Consider the following 21,380-nt stretch of genomic DNA (forward strand, 5'->3'; position numbering starts at 1 on the left):
TCTTTTGTTAAATTCATCACCGACTACCTTATACATAGTTTTTGCTATTTTTATGGCATATTTTAGAAAATTACATTTTGTTTGTTGGAAATGATTGATGTCTGATGCTTCTTAAATCCATCTACCCTGTTAATTCTTATAACATCTAATAATCAGAAGACTCGAGTTTTTTAATGTATTCAATTTTATTATCAGTGAATAATGAAAATTTTGATTATTTTCATTCCTTAAATTTTTGATTTCTTTTGCTTATCTGGTAGTACTTACTAGGACCTCTAGAACAACACTGAATAGAAGCAGTAGTAATACACTTAGTGAAGAAATATTAAAAGCATTCTTAATTTTAAAGGAAATTCTTGGAGTATAACATTTTTCCACTTCATATAATGTGTGACAGAGACTTTTGTTAGCCTCACAATATCAAGTTATGGAAGTTCCTCCATATTTTTAGTTTGATAAAACTTTTAAACTTGAAAAGGTATTAAACTTCATTAAATGTTTGTCTTCATCCATTGAAATAATCATATGTATTTTTCCTCTAGTTAATGTGTTAATTATATGAGTAGGTTTTCTAATGTTAAAACAATTTTGTGTTGTTTACATAAACTCAAGTTAGTCATATATATTTTAATTACATTTCTGGATTCAGGTTGCTAATATTAACAGGATATTTAATAGCTTTCAATGACACTTTTTTTTTTTTGAGACAGGATCTTGCTCTATCACTCAGGCTGGAGTATATTTTTTTCTTGCTCAGTTCTCATTAGAGCTAAGGAACAGTAAGTAACTAAGGGAACAAAGTATAAAATGCCTTATATAACCCTCCTTGTTCACACTTTTGGGAAGATAACATGCAGTATTACCTAACTGGTGGTCCACTCACTGAGTAGGTAGGTGGGAATGAAATGAAGCAGCACTTGGTAGCAATATTCAAACTTCACAGAAATCCTTGAATTACATTTACAAACCTACAAGTGACTAAGTTCCTGTTATGCTTCAAAACTGTGAATGGGTCACAATGCTTACAAGATAATGTACAAACCCTTCTGCAGTCAAAGCCCACTTCTACTCCAAGAACACACTATACCATTTCAAATGGCTCTACCTTTTCAACATAAAGACCATGAATCAGAAAAAAAATTATGCTAATGTTATTCAATTTTCTCTTCTTTGAATTTCCTCTCATCTTTTGAGATGCTTACATAGTGCCTTAAATTCTATTTATTTGTCTCCTACCAAACTTTTCCTCTTTCATTCTTGATCCCACAAATCATATAGCTTGCAGTATAATCGGCAGGACCTAGAACTTTCTTTCTGCCTAGTAGCCACTTTCTCTTATAAGTCAGTGTACCACCTAAGGCCTGCCTGGAAGCAGGTTTTCGGTGTTCAAAATAATTTTTTAAATGATATCACACTTACTCCTGATCTCTCACGGTAGAATAGTCAGAAATATGCCTTCATAGGTAACTTCCACCTATTGGCCCTAGTCTTTCTTTCAGTATCTCTATGGGATATGCACAATCCTTTAGCAAACCAGCCTTCAAAATATTTGAAGCTGCAAATGGTATCAACATAAGGATCCTGGAATATCTAGAAGCTCAGAATGTATTGCTTCTGTGACTTTTCTAGGAAATCCAATAAAACTAATATTACAAGCTTTTAGCCTACCAAGATCACTCTAACATACCTATTCTCTGTTTTTATCCTAATCCTGGCATTATTTAGGCACTAAGAAATGACAAGCATGAAACATAGCAGCAGGGCATAATTATCATTTTTCCTTTCCTAGAACACAAGGAAAATACTTTACCAGCACATTGATATAAACTAGAATGGATTTGGGGTCTGTTATGGCTCTTGGTGGAAAAACATTTGTTACATCTGCTTTAGGTAATCATGATAAGAAAAAAGTGTTACAATATATTAAATAACAAATTTATACTGATGATTGTTATCAAAATTTTAATAATACTTGAGTTGGCTTAGGTTTTAGTGAGAAACATACAAATGGTGGTCAAACGTAATTTTAAATTTGTGCTAAATTTCTGTATGGTTTGGAAAAAGGTTTTACTCCTCAAAAATTTATAATTCAATATTGAGAGTCACATCATTTTGGATGAGCATGAGTACACATGAAGAAACGGCTGCTCAGAGGCTCTTCCTTTCTTCCTCCTTAGCTTGCCTTCCCTTCCTTTTACTATTTCATTCTGACCATTTTCATTGACCTACACTTGATCATTCTTTTGCTTCATGAGCTACCTCAATGCCTAAAAACATGCTAAACCACTCATCCTACCACTCCAGTGCCTGAAAAGCAAATCAGAATTGGACAGTCGGTAGAAGGTCGGGAGGATAACACTTGCATCTAGGAACTTTGGGAACTACCGGAAGTGCTATACCTCTCCTGGTACAAAACGTTGGTGGTGGATTTTTAAATGGGGAATGGCCTATGTTAGGTCTGCAGCCTTACTTTCCTTTCTAAACCTCTAGTATTTCAGCATTCCCTAGCAACAGAAGCAAGAGATCAATTTCGAAAAGTGCTTTCCAGAGCATTCCTATCTAGCTACTGACCAAGCCATTTTAGTTTATGTGATCAAGCAACTGAAATTCAAAGAGATTTATCACTGACTGTCCTCACAGCAAAACAGGAAGAGCACTTGATATGTATGCTACTAATGCCTAAGATGACTGATTCTACCTCTACTGCACAAGCATGGATTGGTTTCAGTAAGAATTAGTAGTCTCCACATCTCACTGTGAACCGACAGTGTTGCTAGGGAAACTGATAATTATGTGGCAAAATGGAGGGTGTAGAATAGAAAAAGGGTTCAGATGAAATGTAAGGTTTTGATCCAAATCAGCATGTTAATAGTATAGTGTGTTGATCTTCTGTAGTCATATAATTTAATAAACACCATTAATTATATGTTTGACAAGATACAGATTTCTAAACTGAAAGAAATGAATAGAAATGAAAAGCTACTAGATACTGCTCATACTTTGAGTATGCCACAGCAGGAATATGTATTTATTATATATAAACTATAATTTTTTAAAAATTAAAATATTCAAAAAGGTAAAAAATGTGGTTTGATTCCTGATGTTTTTCTTTAGATATCAATCTTATAGTGTTCCAGGTATAAAAATTATAATTCCATAAGAGCTCAAATAAATTACTTTTTTGGCTTCAAAGACTAAACCATATAGTCTCAAAACAGGCCTTAAAGTGGTGAAGAAGGAAATACTACTTTTAAAATAATATGCACAGTAATATCAACCCAGAGAAGCTAAATACTCTTCCTGAAGTCACACAGCTCCTCACTTAGTGGTAATGCTAATGCTAAATCCTCCTCTTTCAGCTGCCTAAGAGGCACTATTTATAAATTACATCCTATTTAGGGGAAACCCATTAGAAGGATATAAACCCAGTGAATGGATTCAAATATCCAGATATCATTTTAACTTTAAATGAAGATTTCTAATACTTTCCATTTTTAATGGCTAAGAGTTTAGTTCTAAAAGTTCATGATAGGATATAAACACTTGCTTATCAGGAAAACTTCACTGGAGACAGTTTAATATGTGAGAAAGATCATGAAAAAACTAAAAAGCCCATTATAACAGGGTTTTACTGCACGTCAAAGTGTTGCCTCTGAGTTGTCAGTCCTGTCATGACAACTCTGCTGCACCACATTCTTTTATTTTCATTTTCCAGGGACTACTATGTATATATTTAAAAAGATGAAGCCACACATTCCTGTGTATTTATCTTTATAATTATTATGTGTTTTCTAATTTGCAAATATACCACAGATATTAAAAGTCATTCATGTTCATACACGTGCAATCTAAGAATGTTGTGTGTGTAAGAACATAAGTAATTTATTTATGGTTGGTGTATGAACGAAGATAATCATTTATAATACCAAATATTTCCAGTGTTTTGGTCTTATTTGGTCTTTGACATGAAAGACCTAAGAGGTATACACAGTACACCATGGTAAAAACACAAAACTATATGGACTTCGTTAACTACATGAATCTCAAGTGCTGAAAGCAGCAGTCTGCCTTCTGATATTATGAAAAAGATCTTTAGTCTAGTGACTTAAACATTCTAAAGCTTGGCTGGGTGCAGTGGCTCATGCCTGTAATCCTAGCACTCTAGGAAGCCAAGGCAGGTGGATCACCTGAGGTCAGCAGTTCGAGACCAGCCTGGCCAACAAGGCAAAAGCCCACCTCTACTAAAAATACAAAAATTAGCCAGATGTGGTAGCACATGCCTATAGTCACAGCTACTGGGGAGGCTGAGGCATGAGAATCGCTTGAACCTGGGAGGCGAAGGTTGTAGTGAGCTGAGATTGCACCACTGTACTCCAGCCTGGATGACAGAGTGAGACTCTCAAAAAAAAAAAAAAAAAAAAAAAATCTAAACCTTAGTCATTAACACGTAAGTAGTGTAGTTCATCCTAGATAGGATGAACTACAATTTGTAAGGCAGTTTATTAAATCTGTCAATTGTATGATGATTTTAAAATAGTATTTGGCTTATCTTTAGTTGTGATTTGTTAATGCTACATATTAAAGTATTTATTTTTGATAAGACGAGAGCTAAAATGATTGACTCCTATTTTGATAAGCCTTTTCTTCTTTCCCATAGTAGGAAGGTATTTCCAACTTTTGAATCTCTGGGTCAGAAAAAGAAAAATAAAAGGCCAAATTACACAGTCATCAAAAATGATTTTTGTGGTTGGGTTAAACAAACCTTGACTTAGGCCATCTTGGCAAGATGTCTGCTTGCCATCCAAGTTCTCCATGGTATCCCCTTTAGAGACTTCACCAAGAGATGTTCTTCTCTCAAAGATGTTGTTATTATTATTAACTTGAGTCCCATTTTGCTTCAGTAGCCTGAATACCTCAGCTTCCAAATCTCTAATCTAGGAAAAACAAATCCATTTATAAAACTCTAAACCAGCACTCCCCTCCAAGTACAGCAAAACCATCTTATTATTTAGTGTCTTAGGGAACACAACTCACCCGCACTTGGAGGCCTTGCACTTCCACAAGATGAGCTTTTTCCAAATCTTCTATTTTCTTTCTTTCTGCTTCCTGTCTTTTGATGAAATCAAGCTCTCTTAAGAAGAAAATAATAGTTCTGATTATATCATACACTCAGTAAATGAAAGTTCTTATCTGAAACAATAAACTGCATAGTAGGATAAGCAACTGAACAGTTATTTAAATGGACAACATTCAATCAGTTAGAGGAAAAAGTACAGTAATGAAAGAAACTAAAACATCTTTAATGGGTCACAAGGCAAAGAAAAATGATTTGATTCTGCTTACTATAATTTTCTTTTGTAGCTCCTGATTCTAGAACACCCATACATATTTAGATAGGAACAACTGCATTAATGACCCACGTTGGGTAATTTAGTGGAGATAATTACTTGTCAGGTAGAAATAATTCCATTTTTCCAATGTCATAAGCATAGTATAGTAAACTGATGTAACTAGATAAGAGTTCGAAAAAGATAATTCTAAGATTTCTATGAATAACAGTGAAGAGGGGGCTGGGTGGGTCAGAAACATCGAGAGGGGCACTCACTTATAGACCTAAGGATAATATGGGGAGAAGAGAAACAGCTCCATTTTGAAAACCTGGAATAGAATATGCAAATTTAGCAAAATTTACTATAAAATTATTTCATGAAAAAGAGTTTGGCAAATAGTTAAAACAGTGATGTATTGAATTTATAGTCACAGAGAATAATTACTCCCCTTTTAACAAGAAACTTTTGATAGCAATCTCTTTTAAATATTAAAAACAGTCTTTCACATAATAGGAAATAACAGAAATATGGTTAATCTTACATACATGCTTAGCTTCTGAGGCTTGGCATGGAAGACCAGAAAAGGTACTGGTACTACTTATTTGTTCTAACTAGCCAGAAGTAACTGATGAAAAAAATCTAGTAAAAATCTCCATGGTCAGTCTCCGTGACATTACACCAAGATCCAAGAGATGGAAGCAAAGGAGCAGTAGCTCAGAAACAGCTGTTGAAAATCAAAAGCAGAATGTGGTAATGGTCTCTCTCCCTGCAGTGAAAGGAAGCCCTCCTGATTCTCTCAACAGCTGAGAAATGCAGAGTGGCAGGGCAGGGGGCCTTGCTAGTCGATATGTGCACTGTCTGTAGTGGGAAATTCTGTAGTTACTGATCTAAGAATAGAGAGGAGCGGCCTGATTCAGGCCCCAGCTGTGGCTTGCGTGCTCCACATCCAATAGTCAGTCATTCTGCATGACTTTCCGCTGGGCTTCTTGCTTCTAAATCACAGAGGTGTTTCAAAAAGAATAAAGAAATTCAGATGTTTTAACAGTTATAAACAACGATTAATTATCAAAAATAGCAAAGAGGCCCTGGTAGCCAAAAACTATAAAATATACAAAACATAATCTCATGAAAAAGTGATAGAAGTGACTTCCAAAACTTAATGTGTATTTATGCTGTAACTATGCTCCTGGATAGGAAAGATATCTCTAAGGTCATCTTTTCTGTTCCACTAGATATTACAAAATTATTGGACATAAACCTTCTTTAGACAAACATAACTATTCTTTAGTTATTAGAAGCGGCTTACTTTTGTTGAAAATCCTTGATCAACTTCTTTGCCTTGTTGTATTTCTTTTCCAAGGCCTGATACTGGCTTTGAGTCTCTTTGAGATGCTCATTCACTGTGTGGCATAACGTTTGGGCCTCAATCCAGTAGCTTTCCAACTTCAACATTCTTTCCTTATTCTCTTCTATGTTTTGTTGGAGTTGGGTTTTTTCTAGTTCCCACCTCACTTTCTCATTTTCTGCTGCCTGCAGCTGGAGAAAGCAAATGTCAAGGCAAAGATAATTTGGCCACTTTTGTGGCAAAAATCTCTCATTTTTATAGCATGTTGAAGATCAAGTTCTATTATCATAAACAATCACTGAAACCACTTGAGATGAGAAAAGCAGGTATTATTTTTATAATTCCACAGATGATAAAATGGAAGCCTTGAAAAGTGAAATGATTTGTCCAAGGTCACACATTTGATAAGTGATAAAACATGGATTGGATTCCACCTCACATGATATTTCCATCACACCATGTGATCTGAAATTCTGTGAGCAGTAAAAGATGTTTCAGAGTTTGATATATCCAACGAATGTCAACATGTTTTGAAAGTTTTTAAAAAATATATAATTACATATAAAAAATTAACTAAAAAGGGAGTGGAGAGGGCCAGGGAGGAGAGAAGAGTTAGAAGCACAGTATGGCTTAATGGTTAAGAGGGGATCTCTGGAGTCATTCAGCATGGATTTGAATCCCAGTTCTGTCATTATTGGCCATTAAACCTTGGACATGTAATTGAAGTTCTCCAAGACTCAATTACATCATCCATACAACAGAATTGTGATATAACACATCAGTATGCTTGAAATAGCTCCTTGGGCATAAGAATCATCTGATAAACATTAACCACTTTCACTCTGTTTTTAACCCTTTTGGTGATCTTATTTCATTCTTTATTTCAAGGAACATGAACATATTCTATAGCTCATTATTTTACATGTAGTGTAATGAATTTCTCAAGCTTTATAAGCCTCAATTCCCATAAAAATATAAAAGATAGTGTAAGTAAAAGTATAAATTTTTGCTTGGTTAATTTAATTCCCTCCCACGGAACAGAAAGCCATAACCAGCTTTTTGTTTTTCTGCTTCTAGGGACTCTTAGGAATAGACAGTAAACTAGTCTAATACCCTCATTTCTACAGAAATCCAGGACTGATCATTTAGGTGAGGGCTCAAAAGTCATTCCCAATAACTCTCTGGCCTTCAAACTGGTACTTTATCTACTTTATATGCCTTCTTTAAAGCTCAAATGCATGCAAAGTCATTATAAACTATTAATGTTCAAAATCATATAGCACTTAGCAAAAGTAAACATGTATTTATATATACACACATCTATGTTTTTGCAAATATTTTTAACTAAACACATTTGCAAAACAGTTTACAAAGTTAGAAAGCATCCAAAACAATGTCAAGATTAGGAATTCTATTATCAAAATGAATAATAAAGAATCATAATAAAGTGCGAATCTGTGGATATTACATGCCAATATAATGATGAAAAAATATAAAATGCTAATTTATAGTATTTTCTAAGTTAAATGTCTATAGTCTAATACATAAGCGCCATTAAAACATTCACAATCACAGGGAAAAAGAGACCTTTTTAAAACAACAATTTAAAAAATCTTCAATTCTTTCTATGTCAAGAGACAATGACAATTTTAAACAGGAATAGGTTATTTACTGCATCTTTTATTAAGCAATGTTTTGTATCAAGTTGTTTATTTAGCAACCGCCACTAATTTAAAATTATTATTCACGGAGCTGGACTAACACCGTGAATGATGTATAGTCGTATTTTGACTAAAGAGCTGCAGAGTGAATTAGCTGAGAATAGCATTTAACCAAAATAGCCTTGCTAATTCATCTCCATTTAAAACACATGGAGAAACCAAAACAAGTGTTCAATGTGAACAACAAAAGAGATCATTAGTGGTAGTGGTGGTGGTGATTGGGGGCGGGGGAGGGTAATTATGTTTTAATTTTTAAAAGACCATCGAAACAATAAAGAATATTGCTTTAAAAGTAATTTAAAAAATATTTTTAAATCTTTGAAACTGTATATTTGATAAAACTAAACAAAATTGCTAGAATTGTGTCTCATACGAGTGCCTTAAAGTTTGTCAACGAAAATATATAGACTAATAATACATACTCCCTTTTATCAAGACCTTTTCTCCCCCACAAATTTAAATTATGTGAACCAAACAACTAAAAATTTCCAGTAGTACCTGGCACTTAAATTATGCATGTATTAAGTTTATAAGATTTAATTATTAGAAATTAGAAATGGTTTATAAAACATTGATGTGCTATACTAAATTTGTTCCTACAAATGATTAAATCTATTTATAATAAGGTAAGTAAAGAGGAGATATAGTAGCTTTGCTTAAGGAATTAGTAATCAAAACATACTTTGCATGCTTGAACCATTAAAAATATTACTTTTTAAGGAAATCTCAGAGGCCACATATGTGCAAATACATAAATATATATATCTAAAATATTGTGTTATTTGCACTGAGGGGGATGTGGGTGTTTGCTCTCACTGGCAGGTTTGTCTATGTACCTGACAGTGAAAATGAATCTATCACATTTGTATTCTTTCAAATATACAGGGACAAATCCTTTAGTCCTAGGATTGGATTTATTCATAGTATCTGAAGTTTAAAAAGTAAAATTCAAACACCATGTTTCGGTGCTTACCTTGGTCTTCAATTTTTGAATCTCTGCTTCTGTAACTGCATGTTTGATTTGCAACTGAAAATTGAAAAGAAAGAAAAAATCTGAACTAAGAAAGTATCTATAATTGTAAAGCCTCAGCAGCTACAAGAATGCCTTATTACATAGTAAAAGGCCTAGAAAAGTGCTGCAGTGCAGCAAGTTGTAAATTAAAGTGTCTACTGTGTGAAATGACACTGGGTGCAAACTAATTAAACACAGTTTATGGTCTATACTCCCTAACATCAGATTAGGTTACCAATTTAATTGCTCAGGGACCAAGAGAAGAAAACACTTTTTATTGCCCTCTTTGCAGCTCTTCCTTTATGATTTGAGCGTCAAGGAACTGTTTCCTTGCTAAGTCTAGCTAACTGAACGGCATACACAGGCAAGTGAGCTGATAGTGTGATTTAATTCCAAACCTGGAAGTGTGAAGATTTATTCCAAATCTGCAAGAAAGGTGGCGCTATGGTCCTGTGAGTTGCAAGCACATTCTGATCAGCAGCTCCACTGCAAAGGGAGAGAGGAGGAGGACTGCAGTTGCACGGGGAAATCTCTAATACATATTTTTTTCTTTTAATTGCAGGAAAGGTACAGATCCAGATTTCTGTCCTCCAAAAGATCTGCTCCTTTTGAAGACTCAGAACCCCAACAGCTTCTGCTACAGCTTATTAGCATAAGAGTCACAGTTTACATTTGTTTTGCTTGTCCCTCCCCCCCAGCTTTGTTTTCTTTGTAAGGGAAGAAGAAGGAACTGAACGAATCATTCGTTTCCTTAGGGGATCAATAAACACTCCCAAATTTAAGAAAAACAACTTATGGGTTCACAATTTCTTGTCTGAAATCCTTGGGGCCAGATGATTTTGGAAGTCAGCATTCTTCCAACTTCAGAAAAGTAGTTACGATGTATCTTCTACAAATTGCTTATTATCCACAGCAGGGTCTTTGGAGGCACTCTATAGTCAAAAACACATGCATTATTTTTGCCACCAAACATGAATATTCCCACTAAGCGAGGTACATAAAGACTGTAAATAGCATCCTGTTAGGTCAGGTTGTACCACTAAATTAGTTTGACACAAAATTACAAAAAAGACTGGGAGCATTTTGGATTTAAGACTGTACATGAGGGACCATAAACTTTTACTATTACTGTAATCAAGTAAGGCTAAGAGGTTTTCTTATCAGAAGTGAGTGAGTCTGACAGAAGGACAGAAATGTGGAGTTTTCAGACTAGCAATGTGAACCTGTGGAGACCACAGCACCTCATAAACCTCAGCCCTCTCTTGGGTTTGCCACCTGTATTCCCTTGGGTTTTTACCAAGTTCATGGGGATACATGGGAAGGATGATAAAGGGAAGATGGAAGAACCAAGGACAGGTCTATTCGACCCCCTTGGATGCCTGTGGCTAACTGCCCAGAACCTGAGGGTTCCTAAGTTCCTTGTAAAGTGCTCCCTCCTGTTATGCAAAAGGCATGAGGTCTGCACTGCCACAGCTCTTGTTACTGCTCTTGGTGCTGAGAGTGATTTTGAAACTTTTCAGTTTGATTCTGCTGCACTCACACTGCTTACATTCTTCCTGACCTGGTCACTCTGGCCATCTTGCTGGTGTGGCTATTGCTCCTTGCACCCTCACTGGCTCCTAGGGGCTTCTATGCTTGAACAGTTTCTAGAGTAGGACCCTATGTGGAAATGTTATTTTTATAAGGCACAAAATCTGGCTCTTTTAGTTTCTTACCACAGCACAAGTGGTACAATTCTTACTTACCTGCCTTTAGCAGATGCTCAGAGTATTAGTGCACCTGGCAAGGAACCTAATCACAAGTTTTCTCAATGACTAGATTGGAAGAAGGTATAAAGACACAACAGTGCTGCTCAGAAATCCCTGCAATTCCCTACCCCTTCACTGATGAGGTCTATACTCATCCTAAGTCCTAGTCTGGATGGATCTTTTGGAATCCTGACACACCAGGCTAGCCAGTCAGATAGGCTTGAATGCCCAGTGGACGCTCCAACTGTAGGCTCTTCTGAACTCATTTTAGACACGGGAAGACTAAAGATTGGAGAAGACAGCCAACCTGGTCTTTTCCTCACAGTGAATCACCATTAAAACCAGAACTAAAACCTGGATCTTCTCGTTCTGATCCATTGCCACTTTCCTTAGAAAATAAGGATGAATTCAATAGGCATTCGTTGAAGAGTTGCTATGTGCAGGATGCTGTAAAAATGACTTTTTCTCCCTCTAATAAATATTAGGGCTAATCTCCCCCACCAGTATAAACTAATAACGTAAAAAAGGGCAAAAGTACTTAGACATTAGACATATTATTTATATATAAATCTACAAAAACAAATAACGTATATGCACACAAACATATATGGCTATGTGCTAAGGCATCTAGAAAATCCATACACTTAGGTGATTTTAGAGGATTTGCAATCGCTGTTGACAAGATCTACTTCTTGTTCTTTCAACCACGTGCCAAGCATGAAGAGTAGTTAACCTAGACTGCTTGAATTCATCTCTGGTCTACCATGTACTCTATGAGCATTAGAAAATTACTTAACCTCTTTTATTTCACTTTCCTTGCCTGTAAAATTCAGTTCCTTATAAGTCATAACCTTCCTTATTGGATGATTAAGTGATATAACCCATATAAAGCACTTAGCACAGTGGCTAGCATATAGTATGTCCTCAATAAACTCAGCCAGGACCAAGAAAGAATGATCTGAATAACTCAAATATGATTACCCCAGCTTCACCTCTCAGTTAAATGTGCTAACTGCTGTAGAATGTCACACCTGAAGTAAAATGAACACCTCTGATTCAATTTAAAGAGAAGCAAGAAATCAAAAGGGCAGATTCCACAATGAACACTGCACTATGGGCAAGTGACAGATTTTATTAACTCCTCGTAGGGTAACCAAATACGTGGCATGCAGCTTGTTGGCATTTTGGACTTTCTTTTCTCAGATCACTGTGTCTTCTATAAGTTGCTTCTCTGGGCCTCAGTTTCCCATATGAAAAATGCTAGATGTGAGGAACTCCAAGGGCCCTTTCACATACAACAGCTGTGACATTAATGAAACAAAGAACCTGAAGGTAGTTGTCAAGGTTGCAGAGCTTAGAAATTCTTGTCTGAGCCAATATTTTCCTTCTTGTGAATAAATACACTAGATTAATCCACAAATTGTGGGACAAACCCAGGTAAAACTGTGAAACAGCCCATGTTGATCTATTCTACCCTTTCCATCTCACCAAAAATGGATAACAGGAGGGAACGGAACTAATTAGCAGTGAGGTGAGAACAACTGTGCAAAGTTTGGAGTGTTACTAAGTATAGCTAAATTCTTTACATATAGGAAAGCAGAATGAATTGTGTAAATTCACATTATTCAGAATGGACAAGATTTTCTTAGTACACATAAGCCTAAAATTAAAAATATGTGATTATTTTAACTCTTAATGTACATTAAGATAATTTCTACAAATCCATCACTTTTGACAAGAAAAGTATCAAAATACACTAACTGAACCCTTTTTGTTTTATATAGTGTGGACCTCTGTCTAGTGAGCTTACCTTGGAAGGCTATTAGGCGCCAAAGCCAGGTTTTAGAAATCCCAGCCCATGGTTCTTTCCACTAATACTAAATTTCTTACATTTGTAGTCCCCTTTATTTTTAATCATCTCCCTTTATCATTGTAAATGACTGGGGGAGGCAGGGCAGGTGTTGTGAACCTCATGGTTCAGATGAGGAAAGAGGCTCAGGGAAGTCACACGCCTTTTCAAGTTCCCACTAGAAACAGGTGATGGAGCTGAAACAAAACCAGATTTGACTCTTCCTACCTCTGTTCCGCCCTTAACCATGTATCTAACTGAACCAGTTGCTTTGGGATATATTTTTCATTTAATCTTCCCCCAAACCCCAAGCCATATGTCATCATCATAACCTCTCAGATGAGAAGTTATTACTCCAACTGGAAACCATGGATCACTTCTGGTAGTCTCTGAGCATTCTGACAGTGAATGCAAAATGGTGCTCGATCAGCTGCTGTTATTATTAATGAAGCTTAGAAAGCAGACCTCCACCTCCCTTAATAATCAATTGGCCTTTAGTGACTGAGACTACGTGCTAGGTACTATGCTAATCACTGAGGATACACGAACATGACATAGGATCTACTTTCAAGATACTTCAGGGAGATTAATAAAAACACCTTGTAAGAATTCTCCAGATCACCCTGTGAGAAAGGTCAGAGGCAACCTGCTGCTGGATGGCTTGTTTAGTCTTTTGTTCCTATAGCCAGATCAGATGTCATGTGTCTTTGGCCTGTTTGTCCAGACGTGGACCCTACTTTCCAAGCAAAGTGAGCAAGATGGACCCAAGTTATCTCCATTTCATGAGGAAAAGAAAATTGCTTTTCACAGGGGTGAAGGACCTTGACAAACGAAGCATAGTTGGTAAAAGGTTGAGTTTTCTTATTCTAGAGCAGTTCCCTTTCCACATGTTTAAGAGATTTATGTCAAGAATCAATAACCTTTTCAAAGTACAGGTCCAAGAGTTTGCAAGAATGGTCAGGCAGGCTGACTGCAGGGATAGAAGGTCAACAGGGCTGGTTAATAGAAATAGAGCCTGAGATGCCTGTTGGAGTTTTTGGGCTTCAGAGAAGCTAGGTTTGGAGAAAAGAGTTGGGATTAGGAGGGCGTAAATAAAAAGAAAAGGTTAAGGACTGCAGGTCAAAGTCTTTTAACTTACAAGACCATCATTTTCATCTCTTCCGTCATCTTTAATATGAAAGCCATAGATATGCACCTCAGGATTTCAGCATAAATAAACATACACATTCCTATGAGAACAGGAGCTTTCATTTAACATTCTGAAGGTGTACCTGCTGTGTATAATTTTTTTCCAAAAAGATGAATACAGAACATGCACTCATATTACCAGATCAATATAATCCAAATATAACTGTGCTAGAAATAGAAACATCCTTTACACAGAAACTTAAATAGTGAGACTGAACTTTTGCCCTCTCTCTACTTATCCTGTGAGAGCATGGAAACATTTTTCTTTAAAAAGTGAAAAATATCTTTGCAGGAAATGTTTTAAGAGAGCTCTAGTTCTAGAAATATTACAATCAGATAAGGGCAACGTTTTCTGCTGTTGCTTTACAAAAGCAAATCAATAACTAATATTTGCATAGAACTTTATAAAGTGCTTTCTAGATTGGGATCTAAATTTTTAGTTATCTTTGTGAGTATTTGAGTGATGTATGTCTTACCTACAACAATGTGGCTTCACAAAAGAAATCAAAGCTGTTTTTAACTACATTTTGGTGTTAAGATGAAGCTTTGCCATATTTCTTTGTAATTTCTGCTGAAAAGTTTACATATGGTATCTATCCAGTATTAATGAAAGTGTTTTACTTAGGGAATCATGTATGCAAAATGAACTAAAACTGGCTGACTGAACAATATGGCAATCTAATCTGAATGGTAACACTAATGGCAGCATATGTAGCACAGGGTGAGATTCTCTAACAAGGTCACTCCCTAAGTAGGTACTCATAAACTTGTTATTAATGATGCCGCTGCTGGATGTAGTTGATGGCCTGTAATCACAGCTCTTTTTTAAATAAGTAACTGTTTGCTATTAAGTAGGCAGCAATTTATAGCTTCCCTACATGGTAGTGGCAACTTCCATAAAGATAACTTAATGTTATTATCCCATGCATTTTATAACTTTTCTAGATTCTTTTTCATAGAATTAAATAAATAAAATAAACCAACTTTTAGACTCCATTTTTTCTTCAAGAGAAATGTCGAATTTTTTTAATTGTTGCAATTGCTGTGACTCCTGAGGAGGAATGGCAAGGGAGAAATTGGACAGTCACTTTAAATGGCACCTGGCTAACAGTTCCTGAGCCAGCCTCGCCGTACCTTCCATTAAACTGCCAGTGTAATCACATTAAAAACAAAAAAACTCATAATCCAAAAATGAACACCACAACTAAAAACAACAGTTCATAGAATATAAAAGAGTCATGAAGTTGAATTAAGAATAATCTATCCAAGATCCCCTCTGACATCAGGGAGACACTTTGTACCACCCTCACTGATGGCTTGAGATCCATTCTGTCCCAAGCAAAAAGTGGACAACCCCTACTGTCTTGCCCAGGAATGGGGCCTCAAACTGGGCTCTCTAACTTCCTCAGTATTCCATATTTGCTCAGAAAGCGACTGTTAGGGGGAAATGCAGGAAGGTGTCTGATGCATGGCACACTGCATACTTTCAGCTGCAGACCTATATAGACATGGGTGGCTTCAGTAAGTGCCTTGCTAGCAGTGAAGACTGGAAATTACGTTTTTTATCTCTTTAACTTAGAGAACTGTGTGGCAATACTTGGGAGTACCTGACCTTAGTACAGAGAATTGCCCTAGATGTCAGACTGCTAGAAAATAGCAACTGGGCTGGAAACGAGGCACCTAAATATCCCTCCTGATCTAAGTCTAGAAATGAGATTCATAATCAAAAAGTGAATAATTACTGACTAACCAATTACTAAAAGATTTTTGTCTCATTTCAAGATAAGGAAAGAAAAAACAGGTCACCTTAGCTCTATTAACAAATACTGCAAATCGAGGTAAAGAAAATATCAACTTGAACACACAAATAAGTAAACTTGTGAAAATGATGTATCCCACAAGTAAAAAAATATTTTAAGATCACTTTTTGAAATTCTAGGCTGAAGAGAAAGTAAAGAAAAGCGAGAAAGAATGAAGAGTAAGAAGACTAAACATTTAATAAGAGAATTAAGTCATGTTAGAAGTGCTAAAAAGCATAAATGAATTTGAATTTAAAAGCATATTTAATTACAATTAAACTGTACACTTAAAATGGTAAAGACAGTAAACTATACATGTATATTTTACCCAATAAAAAATTAACAAAAAGCATAATTAATGCTATAAAAAATAAAATCGCTGATATGACAAGACAAATTTAAGAAACAATCTCAGACACAGAAAAAAAGACAAAATAAAACCATAAAAAACGTAATAGATACTGATGACAGTATTTCTAGAAAAAAAACAGAAATAGGAAAAAAACTGAAGGAAACATTAATGAACTAAAATGAAAACAAAACAAAAACAGAGCAATGAAAGCAAATTAAAAAGACAAATAATCAATGAAAGAAGGCCTACTTCAATAAATTGTGCTAAAGATTTTTAAAGTACAAGGTGAAAACAATACAAGCATCCAAATACAAGCTTTATGTTAGACTTTTCCTTTAAAACACTCTTAAAACAATAAAACTTGCCCTACCACTTTTTCAGGGAAAAAGTTCATAAATGAATTAGAATGTCATTCTCAGTATGGGAAGCTCATGGAAACTATATCCTCCACAAATACTTAACAAATTACTTAAAGATATACTCTGAGAATGAGAAAAAATTCAGAATATAAGAATGAAGAAATTATTCTTTAAAAGGAATAATAGTGGATACTGATTAACCTGAAAGTATAACTATCTGTTGTAAATATCATTAGAAAACTAACAAAAAACATAAGTTTTTAAAAAAGTAACAATTATATTTTAATAATCTCACTTAGAACCCAAGATTGTACCAAAATCTTCCATATGAAACATTCAAATGATTATCTGAATTCAAATTATATTTTGTTCTTAATTTTTAATTTTTAAATTAAATTTTAATTTCATTTTTAATATTTTAATTTTTATTTTGTCCTTAAATTTCTAAACACTTTTCAAAAACTTAAAGACAAGCCTTAGTGTGAAAGCCAATAAACATAAAAGAAACATATAGCATAAAATAAGGTGGGAACACCTATATCTTGCATAATTATAATTATAAACTTAAATTGGTTAAATTTTCTTGTAAAAAATACAGATTCCAATATTATATTTTTATTTGTTTATTTATTTTGAGACAAGGTCTCACTCTCTTGCAAAGATTGGGGTGCAATGGCACAATCACCACTCAACTGAAGCCTCTACCTCCCAGGCTAACGTGATCCTCCCACCTCAGCCCTCTGAATAGCTGGAACCACAGGTGATTATATTATTTTAAAGCTACTATAAAACAAAGTTCTACAATTATGTTTATGTTAAAAATAGGCACACACTTATACACTGGTGTTTATCCAGCAACTGCAAACAAAAGTAGCAGTAAGAATATTAACATCAAAGTATACTTAAAGGTTGATAAATCTTGAAGTCATATTTTATGTACTTTCAACATGCTATCAACATAGATAACCAAAGCTGTAAGACACAAAATACAACAATGAGGTATAATTTCAGTATATATAATTCTCAATTTCCTAGATTAAGGAAAAATGAATATGGATCCAGATGATCTAAAACACATCGTGTCGCTTTTACCAAAAACACCAGTATTAGTCTACAATAAAAGCAACACATTGAAAAAAAGAAAAACTTGAAAAGACACTATTATCTGGCCTCAATGTAATAAAACATTAAATAGATTAAAAAGTTACAAATTAAAAAGTTTCCCCAATTGTTCAAGTCAAAGAGAAAATGAAAGTAAAAATAAAAAATATAGACTATTTATGAAGTGATGAAAATGAGAAGAACGCACGTTGAAACGAGATGTGGCCAAAGGCATAATAAGAGACAGGTTCATAATTTTAACTGCTCTCATATTTAAACAATCAAGTATGACAATAAATTCAGCATTGGTTTCAAGAAGTTAGAATATGAGTAATCAAACATTCCTAAGAGAAATAGGATGATGGAATAAATAAAAATACAAAGTTAGGGAGGGGGAAAGTGCCAGTGCAGTACAACATAGCAAACTAACATGAGCTATTCCCTGTCTCTCTTGAATTCAACTTCGGAGATGCCAAAAAAGAAAAATAGACTTTGTATGGGCTTCAGGGTCTTATTCATCAATTAATAAAACAGCTGATGAGAAACTCATACAGAACACAAGTAGTTGCAGATGTCTTTGGAAAACTGAGGATCTGAAGCAGGAGAGTACAGTAACCAGGAATGGGGGCCAGCAATTTAATCTTTAGGTTTCTCCACATAACCTGGGTAAGCCTGTATCTGGAGGTACATCAGGGATAGCCTATTTCAGGCCCTGAAGCTTAGACCTCCTAGACACTAACTTATTATCCTTTGGTGCCTTTGGTAGAAACCTTTGGTGTAATGTGGTAGGTAAGCTGCAGCACCAGAGATAATAGTGAATTAACACTAGGGCAGCACCAGAATCCCATTACAGTTGGATAGAAAGAAGTATAGGTGAGCTGGAACTAATTATTTTGTAAAAATTACACTTACAAATATATGTAACTAAAACTCCTGAAATACAAAAAGTTGGCAACAAGAGGAGAGGTAGAGGATGATATGCTATGGGTATTATTTTGTTAAACGATAAAGACATAGATATTGATCTGCTTTATATATTGCCAGGAAAAAATAACCTAAGTCAAAATAAGTCAAGGTAATAAAATACAAATGTATAACTTTTAAGCAGCAGATGAAAATTTGATGTACCTAATGGCAAGTAGGTAGAAAGACTTAAAAAAGAAACAAGAAAAAAGAATGGACATTATAAAATATGAAATAAGGTGGCATACATAAGTTCTAATATTAAAGTTATTAAGGTTAATGTAAATACATTGAACTCACCAACTAACTGAAAAATACTCCCAGAGTATTATAAAAGTAAGATGTAGAAATAGGTTGCCTAAAGGAAACATACTTAAACAAAAGAATACAGAATGGTTGAAAATAATGAGATGGAAAAAATAGATGCTGTGAAACAAATATAAAGCAAAAGAAAGCCAGAGTTAATTTTTTATTATGAGACAAGATATAATTTGGGACAAAGTGCACCATAAGGGACAAGAGAGATATTATAAATAAAGAAGTTGTAATAATCCTCAACATATATGCAGTTAACAACAAAGATGTAAAATATCTAAAACTACCACTGGTAGGATTACAGGAAGAAATAAATGATGGTAACTGGTGATTTTAATATATGCTTTTTCAGATTTGGTAGATCAAATAGACAAAATATAAGCCATAGTACAGAAAAAATGTGTATATGTGTTTGTATTATTAATCTTATTTATATATAAAAAAAATACGGCTGGGCATGGTGGCTCATGCCTGTAATCCTACCACTTTGGCAGGCCAAGGTGGGCGGATCACCTGAGGTCAGGAGTTTGAGAACAGCCTGGCCAACATGGCAAAACCACGTCTCTACTAAAAATACAAAAATTAGCTGGGTGTGGTGGCGCATACTTGTAATCCCAGCTACTTGGGAGGCTGAAGTAGGAGAATCACTTGAACCCAGGAGGCAGAGGTTGCAGTGAACTGAGATGGCACCACTGCTCTCCAGCCTGGGAGACAGAGTGAGACTCCATCTCAAAAAAAAAACCAAAAAACCATAAAAAAAATATATATATATATATACACATACACACACATAAACTTCACATCTAAATATGGAACAACGGTGCTTTTTGCATAAATGATTATTAAATAAAAACTATTTATGTATCAAGCTATTAATATAAAATATCTTAAAAAATTCTACACAATAGCTATTATATGGAATATGTTTTCTGATCAGAGTGCAATAAAGTTGCAACCCATAATACAATATAGCAAAATAAAGTTCTATATGTCTGGAAAATGAAAAAAAACACTATATCATTCTTTTGTTAAAAAGAAAATTGCAAGAAAAAATACATATAAATAACAATGGCATTCTACATGTAAAAAATTGTGACATGTAGTTAAAGCAATATTCAGAAAAAAATCAGTACAGGTGTCAGAATGTAAGAGTTATTAAAAATAAATAAACTAAGTGCAATTGATCAACAAAGAAGAAAAAAAGAAGAAAGAAAAAAGAAATATTGGTCTTTGTTTTTTTCTTTTTTTTAATCAAAGAAGAAACAATTAGGAACTAAAAAGCTAGAATGACAGATAAAATTCTACAAAAAAACCTAAAAAAGTAAAAATATTCAAATAAAGAGAAGAAAGAATATAAAAGGGATAACTACTTATAAAATACTTCAATACTTAAAAATCATTTTATAAAAATATAAGTTAATAAGTATAATAGCCTAAAGGAAATATCTAAATTTCTTGAAAAATGCAAAATACCAAACTTGTCCCCCTGAAATTGAAAACTTGAACAGAGTAATTATTATTATGAAAGGTACTTAAAATATTCCTCCACTAATGCACAGATGGTTTATATAAGGTTAGTGCAAAAGTAATTGTGGTTTTTGCCATTACCTTTAATATGCTGAATTAAAAGCTGAATAATAACAAACTTCCAGGAACGGAACTTTCTATCTTATCTACATCATTAAGTCTCTTTTATAAAAGTAATTTCTGAAAATAAAAAAATACGGAAAAACTTCCTAATTTATATTGAAGCAAATATAATCTTTGTGGCAGTTAAAATTTTTTTTGTTGTTGTTATAATAGGTTTTTGGGGAACAGGTGGTGTTTGGTTACATTAAAAAATTCTTTAGTGGTGATTTCTGAGGTTTTGGTAAACCCATCACCTGAGCAGTGTACACTGAACCCAATGTGTAGTCTTTAACCTCTTGCCACCCCACCTTTTCACTTGAGTCCCCAAAGTCCAACTTATCACTCATGCCTTTGTGTACCCATAGCTTAGCTCCCACATTTAAGTGAGAACATACAATGTTTGGTTTTCCATTCCTGAGTTACTTCACTTAGAATAATAGTCTCCAATTCCATCCAGGTTGCTGTGAATGCCATTATTTCTTTCCTTTTTATGGCTGAGTAGTATTCCATGGTACATATAAACCACATTTTCTTTATCCACTCATTGATTGATGGGCATTTGGGCTGGTTCCATATTTTTGCAAATGCAAATTGTACTGCTATAAAAATGTATGTGCAAGTATCTTTTCCATACAATGAGTTCTTTTCCACTGGATCAAATGATAGATC

General features: G+C 34.5%; 1 protein-coding gene across 14 annotated transcripts in view; it reads right to left on the bottom strand.

Moving 5' to 3' along the window:
* PPP1R9A (protein phosphatase 1 regulatory subunit 9A) overlaps positions 1-21,380 on the bottom strand; it is a 383,463-nt gene that overhangs the window by 39,494 nt on the left and 322,589 nt on the right. For all 14 annotated transcript variants that reach the window (XM_055347427.1, XM_055347430.1, XM_055347426.1 and 11 more), the window contains 4 exons: positions 9,370-9,423; positions 6,637-6,866; positions 5,035-5,131; positions 4,763-4,934 (listed from right to left, as the gene is read on the bottom strand). In XM_055347427.1, the coding sequence (XP_055203402.1) occupies positions 4,763-4,934; positions 5,035-5,131; positions 6,637-6,866; positions 9,370-9,423 (553 nt within the window). The remainder of the gene's footprint in view (positions 1-4,762; positions 4,935-5,034; positions 5,132-6,636; positions 6,867-9,369; positions 9,424-21,380) is intronic.

This window comes from Gorilla gorilla, chromosome 6, assembly GCF_029281585.2.
Source record: "Gorilla gorilla gorilla isolate KB3781 chromosome 6, NHGRI_mGorGor1-v2.1_pri, whole genome shotgun sequence".
NCBI classification, from domain to species: domain Eukaryota; kingdom Metazoa; phylum Chordata; class Mammalia; order Primates; family Hominidae; genus Gorilla; species Gorilla gorilla.